Source organism: Chenopodium album, chromosome 3, assembly GCF_948465745.1.
Source record: "Chenopodium album chromosome 3, dcCheAlbu1.1, whole genome shotgun sequence".
Taxonomy (NCBI): Eukaryota; Viridiplantae; Streptophyta; class Magnoliopsida; order Caryophyllales; family Amaranthaceae; genus Chenopodium; species Chenopodium album.
The window spans coordinates 72,074,953-72,084,875 of NC_137836.1; the positions used below are offsets into that span (position 1 = coordinate 72,074,953).

A 9,923-nucleotide genomic window follows, 5' to 3' on the forward strand; every position below is an offset into this window, starting at 1 on the left:
ACCGCTTGGGTGTCTTCTCCATCTGCAACATGCTTAAAGCTTCTATTGTAAAAAGAAAAAAGATTGGTCAATATATCATCAATCAATTCTGATACAAAAGTACTACAGGCGGATGTGAACTCAAGCGCATACGTTTGGTAAACATGTTTCCTAGCCCGCAGACGGCTAAGAAACACTCGTCCTTGAACCAGGCGCTCTTAGGGATCCAGTTCTTGGGGACTTTTATTGTTTCCCCGGTTGACAAGGTCGCGTCTGTGAGGCCGAAAAAGTCTGCCTCAATTATTTTGTCAAAGTCCTCATTTGGGATCCGGGGAAAAGCGCACTTCTAGCCCATCAGGTCGGGTTTCTTATTATACTGGCGGAACTCATAGTTCTCCCGCCTGCTGGGAGCTGACAACAGGTAGAACCCGTGCTTCCAGCCGTCGAACTTAGAGACCTTGTCCAAGGTCATCATGTATTGGGGATACGTGGTTAAAGTGTACCACGCCCTCCAACCGCCTGGGCTTCGGCTAAGATAATGCATCTTAGCAAAAGCTTCCCAGCTAGGATGGAGCCCCTGGAGTTCGCAGGCGGCAACATACCCCAAGATGTTTGCCCAAGAATTGGGGGTAAGTTGCCAGACTCCGAGGTCGTAGCCTCTCAAGATTGCCTTCACCGCCTGGTGAAGGGGAAAGCGAAGACCAGCCTTGAACGCCGCCTCATAACAGTCGAAGTAGTTGTTGGCGTTCTGTTGATCGTCTTCCCAGGCGATGGTGCCGTCCTCAGGCGGCACTCTGATTTTGTACCCGTCTCCTAACGGGTGCATTTGTTTAAATCTATTCAAATTCTCCCCCATTTGAACCCTTTCCTTGGCTGAGACGTGAATTTTGAAGGGGTCGTCCTTCTCGCTCCACTTCTTCCTCTCCTCCTCCTCACTATCCTCAAGCGGTGGCAAGTCGTCACTGCTCTTAGAAGTGGAGGCGGAGCTGTCGCTCTCCGTCTCCTCCTCATTTTGTGGCAAAGGAGCTGAGACGGCTTCATCACCGCCTTGGTCGCACTCTTCCAAAAAGGAATCTGCGGGAGTTGAAGGGGCACGCGGAGGGGATCTCTCTAGAGCCGTCTAGTTTCTCTGACCAGAAGTTTCTCCCTCAGGCGTTTGGCCGCCTGAGCCCTCGCTTCTGTAGTCCGGATCGGGGGTCGTCTGCATAGTCCGAGCCATTGTGTCCTGCACAGACACATAAATGGTCGAAATCCAAGCTAAAGGGTGGTCCCAACACCCCGAGACGGCACTCCCAGTCCTAGACTTTGCCGTCCCCGGTGACCGGCTGGATTCTAACCTAGGTTGTGCCGTGTGTGTTGGTGATGCATCCATTTATTGCAAGAAATATGTACAAGCGGTGAAACAAGAAAAAGAGCTGAGAGAGGTAGAGACGGTACCTTTAGATTTGATATCTGAAGATAGACGGGTCCGGTTGGGTTGACAAAGAACGAGTTTTCTCGCTTGCGCTTGACTCAAACGGATGACTTCTGCTCTCTCAAAGTTGTCTCTCTTGAAAATTTTTGTAAACGTACAAAATGATGAGGGTAAACGGCTATATATAGAGGGTAAATGCAGGGGCATTTCCGTAATTTACTCGGAAGGTGAACGATTACTCTTTGGTGGTAACGCCACGTGGCATATGTGAGGGGCAAATGTTTAGGGTAGTTTTACCCCGCCACGTGGTCCAATTAGAGGATGACACGTGTCAGCCCTAGGATGGCCCAAGGTGGACCTATCCCTGCTTGACACGTGTCATTCCAAAAACCTGGGAGGAATGGCGGCCTTCAGGCCCAAATCCAGAGAAAGTCGCAATGCGGCGCAGCCCACCAATGATTAGGGTTCAGTGACCTAATCAGGGGCACAAATCCCGAGGACCCTATAAATAGGGAGATTCCCCTCTTTTGGAGGGCACGTTTTACCATTTATTACAAACTGTCCCTGTGATAGAGACATATGAGCTTGGAATCCGAGCAGATACCCGCCTAAATTTCCGCACCTTTTTCTCTCCCTTCAAGTTACTAACTTGTGTGTTGGAGGCGGAGCACCACCCAACCGGTGTCTCCGTTTGTTTTGCAGGTACAGCTCACGCCGGATCGGTCTTCGTGTTGTAACTCTCCCGAGGGACAAAAACACCCAAAACAATTTGCTTCTGCATTTTTCTCTTTGCCTTTTACAGAAGCTTGGTAAATGTCTACCAAATGTTTGGCCGTACGACAAGTACGTCCCCAATGTCATGTCATGCCACATCTGTAACATGTGTCTTTTCCTTTTGAAGGATTTTGTTTGTGGCTTCCAGACGATTGTCCCTTCTGTTTTTCAAAATTTTCAAAATTACTGTTTCTTTGAAAATTGTTTCTACCACGACCACGGCCGCGTCCGCGATAATTTCCACGGCCTCTTCCACGGCCATTGTAATTTCCACGTCCACCTCTTCGTGTAGCATTTGACTCGGGTGGATAATAATTTGTTGCATTTGCCTCATGATGAGTAGCCAAAGACCCAGTTGGCTCAGGTTATGATTTTTCAACAGAAGTTCACTATTTTGTTCCGCAACAAGCAATACACTCATTAATTCATTGAACTTTTTAAAACCTCTTTCACGATACTGTTCTTGCAACAGTATGTTACTTGCATGAAAGGTAGTGAATGTTTTTTCAATCATCTGTTCATCCGTAACTGGATGATCACAGTATCTCAATATAGACACTATCTCATGTATGGTTGAATTATAATCAATTACAGATTTGAAATCCTGGAACCGTAAATTTGTCCAGTCAAATAATGCCTTAGGAAGGAGCACCCTTTTGTGGTGTCCAAATCTTTCATTAAGGCAATCCCATAATTCTTTGGGATCTCACTACAAGAAAAAGGTGAATTAGCAACGGAATTTTGCGACTACCATAATAATTAGTTGCAAAAATAATTTTAGCGACTGAAAAAGACGAGTAGTCGCAAATTTTGCAACCGAATTTGCAGTAGTTGTTATGCGGTCGTTAATTAGCGACTGATTTTTGCGACAGAAAAAGACGAGTAGTCACAAAATTTGCAACCGAATTTATAATAGTTGCTATGCGGTCGCTAATCTGCGACGCTCTTGTAATAATTTGCAACTAACACGGTAGTCGCTACTATTATTTTTAATATTTATTAAAAAGAAATAAAAAAAAACCCTAAGTATAATAAAAAAAAATTAAAAAAAAACCCTTATTCCTAAAAAAACGAAAAAAAAAAAGGTTATTGCCGCCAAAAAAACAAGAATTATCAATCAGTCTTATATTCTTATTCACCGTCAAAAACAAGAACTATCATACTCTTCCTAAAAAAAAAAAAAAATTAAAAAAATCCTTAATCATTTAACTCGTGAAACAAAACAAAAAAAAGAAAAAAAAAGAATTAATCACTCGATACTCGCAGAAGGGTTAATTTTAGAGAATCAACCCTCAGCCCCTCACCGTCGTTCTTCATCTTCCTTAGCTCCGCTGCGCCACCACGTCTCTTCCCAGGTAAGTTTAAATGCCTTCCACCCTTTCGCTTATTGTAATTTGTCGACTATGAATTTTAGGGTTATCATTGATTTTTTTTTTGGTCCAATTATTGATTTTAATTTGGTTTCCATGGTCTAATTGAAGTCAATTAATTAAAAATCAATCAAAATTGATTGAGTATGCAAAAATTCCTAATGATTTTCAATGTAAAAATCTCATTTTTAGTTATTTCGACCCCTTTTTTTTAACTATTATTTGTAAAATATATACAAGTATCACTAGTAGAAAAAATGTTATTTGTAACGCCCTATTAGTAACTGGCGTATGTTATGCTAGTTACGAAAGCATTAATAGTAACCGACTAAGATAATGTCAGTTACAAATTTCATGACATTAGTAACTAGCGTAGTAAATGTCAGTTACTAATATGTGGTTTATCATTGTTTGAAGTTTTATGAGTAACTAACTAAATAAATGTTAGTTACAAATATTTAGTCAAATAAACTTTGACTAAAAAGTTTGTAACTAGCTTACAAACGCCAGTTACAAATATTAAGTCAAAGAAACTTTGACCAAAGCTTTTGCAACTAGCTTACAAACGTTAGTTACAAAAAGCTCTTTGTTCAGAGACGCGTGAACATACCCAAAAAATCTCTATTGTTCAGAGACGAGTGAACATCACAACAGCAAGATGGCGTTCCCTAGCTTGTGGAAAGTTGTCACAACCGCAAATGCAACACAAATCGGTTACCTCTAGAGTTTTTTTTAGATATTAGTATTACTTTAACCTCAAATTAATCTATTCATAAAGAGAAATATATCCCACGCTTCTTTCAATATATATATTTCACTTTCACCTCATTTACTCTGAAAGAACCGTCAATCTTTGCACCGCCGAAACCACCACCGCGCCCACTGACGTACGCCCGTATTCATCGGCACACCAGCACACCGCCGCACCAACCGGAGAACCACTGCACTACTGTACCGTTGCGCCACCACTGACTAACTAGGTGAGTTTCGAATTATTCCTTTTTTCTAGGAATTTGATATCGAGTTTGTTAATATAATTGCAGTATATATTTATTATTCGAATTAAACAAAAAATTGTAGTTATAATTCAATCATATATTCATCGAATTTCAGTATTTTGATTCGAAATTTTGGTAGATTAAAAGAAACTTCAAAGTTATAATTTTAGGGCAAATTATTCAATCGATTTTTTTAGGCTATTAATTCTATCGAATTTCAGCAATTCAATCAAATTGCACTTGATTTATTTGAATTACATTTATTTCATTGTCAATCAAAATGATTTTCACCAAATTAATCTTATTGTGTTATTGGATGTTTTTGGTATAAGCCTGGAGGCTGCTACTAGAGGCTGCTAATATATTGAGTATCATTCTGTTTTTGGTGTCTCTAAGTATTGAAATATGACTGTATTTTAATTACATGTCTTCTTTCTCGTTTTGCAAAAATTTGCCATGTTCCTCATATGGACAATCTGGTAAACATATACAAATATATGGACCCTCGAGCAAAGATGCAGGTAACGAAGCATCAGGGATTGTATGAGGGTTCTTTTTTCATATTATTGTATCGTTGATGTGTGATTATTTTTTTGGTTGACGATATATGCTCATAAAATTGTTCTTAAAATGAAATAGTTTGGAGTTTATTTTATTTCGGACGCTTGCCATTTTGGCATATACAATGTAGGACAAAAAACTAAGATTGCCTGGTGAGGAGCATTGGAATTAAGGTTTACTAGATTTATTGTTTAGTCATATGTTTGGAATCTTTGGTTGAATACTTGGTGGCAACTTCCCCAATTTATAAGATTCTTGCCGAAAAGAAAAGAATTTACTGGGAATCTTTATCCTACCTTCTTCTATTGTCTTTACTTTTATGTATCCTTTTGTATGTACTGAGTTTTACCTTATTTAAGTCACGTTTCTCTTGTTCAGAACTATCTTATGTTTAATTAGTTCTTTTTTTTTAACTTGCATGGCTTAATTGAATTATTGATCCCTTAATTGAGCTGCTCATAAACTTTGTGCGAGTGGCATCATTATCCGATGGTTGTTGTGTCATATAAAGTTATATTTTTTTCTTGTAGTAGTGTTAAATTGATAATATGATGTAGAATTTAAGGCATGAATTGAATAAGTAGTCACTTGATTCTAAATTGACTCCGTGACTTAATTACTTGCCTTATTGAGTAACTTTGTGTTATGCTCTTGTTTTTTTTTTATCACTTGTTTAACTGTTTTGCTAGTTAATAAGCCCATGATTTTATCATTAGTATAAATAAATGTCTAATTTCATTCAAGGGCTAGAGAATTGATACAATAATAAAATAAAAAAATTGTTAGTGAATTATATTCAAGTGTTTGGAGTTGGCATTCAAACCTTTAATGTTTTATTCAAGATTGAATTAGGATAATTTCTTGATTGCTTAGATTAGAAGTAATGTGTGGAACTTAAAATCCAGATCCAATCACATCATCAAGTGTGAGAGTTTGATTAATTTTCTATCAGGAGTGATATCATAATGCTAGTCATCGTATGGTAGTCTTTTGGGAGTATTATATCTATCTTTTGAATGTCGTTCTTTCAATTATTTCATTACTATAATTTGTAAATTCTCATTTTCAGGATGTGAAATGTCAAATTGATCTCAAGAGGCTAATTGATCTTGATCGAGCTGGTGCATGACTTCTAGTAAGTTTCTATTCAGCTCTGATTTTTCGTGTACTTGAAAATAAATTAATTTACTTTTGTGTATGTTATTTGGTCGGTTAGTGATTAAATAATTGTTGATATTTATCAAGTTTATGTTGATTTATTATTTTGTTTATATGCGTTATTTTCTATGTTTGTAACTTGCATTATTGTTGAATGATTTTTTATATTATTGGGATTGATATAGACCCACTTGAACTTGCAATTTGCGGCCACAATTTCTAGTTATTGTGTTGGTTGATTTCCTTATAGTTTATCATGGCCTGAGTATTAGATTCTTATAATCAAATTGTTTAGGTATTTGTATTCTTAGCTTTAGCTCATGATTTAACAGTCATTACATACAAAAGTTTACTAATGATATGGCAATCAAGAAGTTGGTCATAAAACTTTTATGTTCAGGGTATTCTTTTAATTGTTTTTAGTAAGTACTAATGAAATAAATAGGCAAATAATTTATAAGCCCTTTTGAAAAATTATCCATCTTGTAACATGAAATAAAATCTGCTTTGATACATATTATAGATAGAATCGTTGAGTAATATAAAGTTTATAAACCTTTGCCCCGTGAAGTCAAAGCTCTATGAGGGTTTAAAGCAGCGCATAGGGATTTAAATATTAAAGAGAAGGATTCATGAGATGATACAGTATAAACCTTCAAAAGTTTTAACCTTGTAAATTACCATGAAATTCAAATCTTATATCCTTGGAAATGCTTTAAGAGTCGTAAAATCTGAGTTGACATTAGTTGAAATCTCCCATAAAACTATAGAAGCACAAATACAAAACCTCACTATGCACTCAACCAAAGGAAGATGTAATTACAACACAATGCAGTCAACAAAAAGATGAATATTGGTTCCTAATAGCTCAAAAGTATTTATTAATCTCAATGAAATTCCCCCTAAGGATTGCAAATCAAAAAAGATGAGTGAATAACATGAAAGTGGAAATTTTTTTAGCCTAATAGCAAACTAGGTAGCAAATTGTGAGCACATACCCAATCTCATATTAATGAATAAGGTTACAAGGTTAGTACTGTAATTGGAGCCAAGAGGCAGAAGGTTTTGTCCTTGGGTTACTCAATTTGTTGGGACTTTTATTTGAATCTGACATCAACCATAAGAATAATAAAAGACAGTTAACAATTTGGTAATAATTCGGACATCAGATTAAAATTTGCAAAACGGAATGCAGGTGAAGAGCTTTACCAGCAAATTTAACCGACACATGACCAGAATCTCCAACTGCCTGAAAATAACAAAGATGATACAAAATCAACAACAATCTAAGAAGAAAATGTGACATTGAAGGAATTCGTAATATTATGTCAAAAGTAAAGGAATTGATCACTTGAAAGGGAAAGAAATTTAACTGGAACAGATCCGGAGACAGATGCTCCTCCGGAGACGTTTTAATTGTCAATGGTAGTGTAATTGCCGGACATCATGTCTAGATAAAACAGTCTGAAGTTAGAGACAACAATCTGAAGTTGGGCTGCTTTATGTTAAATAAATCAGAAATAAAATTATTAATGTATAATATGCTATTTTGAGTTAAAATAATTTACTTGTTAATTATGTGCAGCGTACATATACTTGGAGACCTGAGTTCGATGCTAAGGCTAGGAGAGAATTTGACAAAAAAGCTGGGGACCGACTTAGGGGTACATTGAACCAAGTTTTCAAAATGGCTCTCCATAAGCAAGTTAGTTTCATGACAGACACTGTTCGAGCTGAATTCATAAATAAGCGTAAGCATCCTGATTTTGTGAAACGTTCTAACCAAGCAAGAGATAATCGGTTATCTGGCCAAACATTAGAGGAGAAGTTTGACCCTGGCCATCGCCAAGGTAGCGTATCTACTCCTCAAGTGGTTAAAAAAATGGTAAGTGTATGATTTTAGCAGCAAACTTATGATTTTTAATATAAGATTGAAGCAAGTAGAAACTTTTTAGCCACTAATATAGATGACTATAACTGGTCTTTATTACAATTGCTATGTAGTCTATGTCCCCCTATTTTTTGTTGTTTTATTTAAGTGCTAACAACTTCTTCTAATACAAGGCAAAGAAAAAGGATGAAATTTTACCAATTACTGCTGAAGTCTATGAGAGCACTCGTTCTGTTTGTGTGGGCAATGATGAAGTTGAATTGATGGGTGACAAGTCTCAAAAAGTCATGGTATGAGTATACTTCTATATTTTTCTAAGATTACAAAAAGATATATGGTAGTAAATGTTTGGAGATATAATGGATTGTTTATTTGTTTGTGTGATTGAGTTGGAGGATGAGAATGATTTGCCGGCATTAATCATATGATTAATGTGGTATGGCATAATGTAAATTGAAACAGGTTTATTTTGAAGCCATACCCTATAGGAAGGAATTCTTCAATTTACAAAGGAGACTCTGTCGAAATTTTTACTAATAACTACTTACATAAATTATTTTACTAATAACTGCTTGGACCCGGCCTCACTGCCATCAATACCATTTGCTTAGACCATCACCTAACTTTTCACTTTGTAACCAAACTCAGATGGTATCTAAATAAATCAGATGGTATCTAAAGGCAAGTTTTTACTGCTATGTACTGATCTGATGTCCAAAATGAAAGACTATAAGATAACAATTAAATTAAATTGTGTTTTAGAAGTCCAAACAAGTTTTTATCCCGGACGATGTCCCGAGTCATTGCTTGTATTTTTATTATAGTTGTTTTTTTAAAAATATATTTAGTTTATTTAAGTTTTAACATTTGAGATCATAGTTACTAATACATATCTTAATGCAGGGAGAATATATGGAAAAACTTGAGGAATATAAGAACAAAGGAATTGAGATAAACCCCGACAAAGTCTACTTGGAGGTTGTAGGTGGGAAAAAGAAAGGAAAAGTCTACGGTTTAGGGAGTGCTTCACATATGTATTACAAGAGTGATCCTACTTCTCAATCTACTGCATCATCTTCCACTCCTTCCATGATTTCTCAATTGAGTTCTTAAGTTGAAGAACTAAAGAAGGTGGCGGAAGAAAACCATAACAAGGTAGAAGAAAGCCAAAAAATAGCGGCAGAGAGCTTAAAATGTGCTAAGGAATTCGTCGAAAATCATGAGATCGAAAAAGCTACATGGAAGAAGGAAAAATTAACTATGCAAAAAACATTGCAGGAAATGGCATCACTTGTAAAACAAGTTTACCGTCCTTATAAGCCTCCTACGCCTGCAGTCACCCGCACTCATGATACAACTAAGTGATTTTTATTTTCTTGGTGGTAATTTTATGAACAACTGGTCTTTTACATTCTCATTAATTCTTGTTTGAAGTAGCTTTTTTTTTATATGGGAGGTGACTTTTGGAACAATTAGTCATATGAGTTAAATATTGTTTTTTAATACATTGATACAAAATTGATTGATATTTTGGATATTTGAATAAAATTAACATTTTGGTTATTTGAATTTATGCGTGGGTACCTTTTTTGTTTTGTGATTAACATTGGTCGTCGCTTAATTATGGTCTCAAATATTGATAGTTAGTCGCAAATATTTAGCGACTGCAAATTTGGTTTAGAGACTAATTGGTTAGTTGCAAAATCATTAGTCTCAGTAGTCGCTAATCTGTCACAAATAATTAGTTTTGTAGTCGCAAAAATTTGGTCTCGTATGTA

The 9,923-nt window shown here is 36.3% G+C and overlaps 1 protein-coding gene across 1 annotated transcript; it reads left to right on the plus strand.

Annotated features, from left to right (window-relative positions):
* The first annotated feature begins 3,344 nt into the window (after positions 1–3,344).
* Positions 3,345–9,714, plus strand: LOC145624139 (uncharacterized). The gene is made up of 4 exons (XM_081677099.1): positions 3,345–3,522; positions 7,840–8,139; positions 8,319–8,435; positions 9,049–9,714. The coding sequence occupies exons 2-4, from the start codon at positions 7,942–7,944 to the stop codon at positions 9,256–9,258; spliced, it is 525 nt and encodes a 174-aa protein (XP_081533225.1). The 5' UTR covers positions 3,345–3,522; positions 7,840–7,941; the 3' UTR covers positions 9,259–9,714.
* The last annotated feature ends 209 nt before the right edge of the window (positions 9,715–9,923 follow it).

What these genes read in the sequence shown, in the direction of transcription:
- LOC145624139 (XM_081677099.1), top strand. Translation starts at nt 7,942, where the DNA reads ATGGCTCTCCATAAGCAAGTTAGTTTCATGACAGACACTGTTCGAGCT. An exon ending in CTCAAGTGGTTAAAAAAATG is followed by an intron (nt 8,140 to 8,318) that starts GTAAGTGTATGA and finishes TTCTAATACAAG; the next exon opens with GCAAAGAAAAAGGATGAAAT. An exon ending in ACAAGTCTCAAAAAGTCATG is followed by an intron (nt 8,436 to 9,048) that starts GTATGAGTATAC and finishes ATCTTAATGCAG; the next exon opens with GGAGAATATATGGAAAAACT.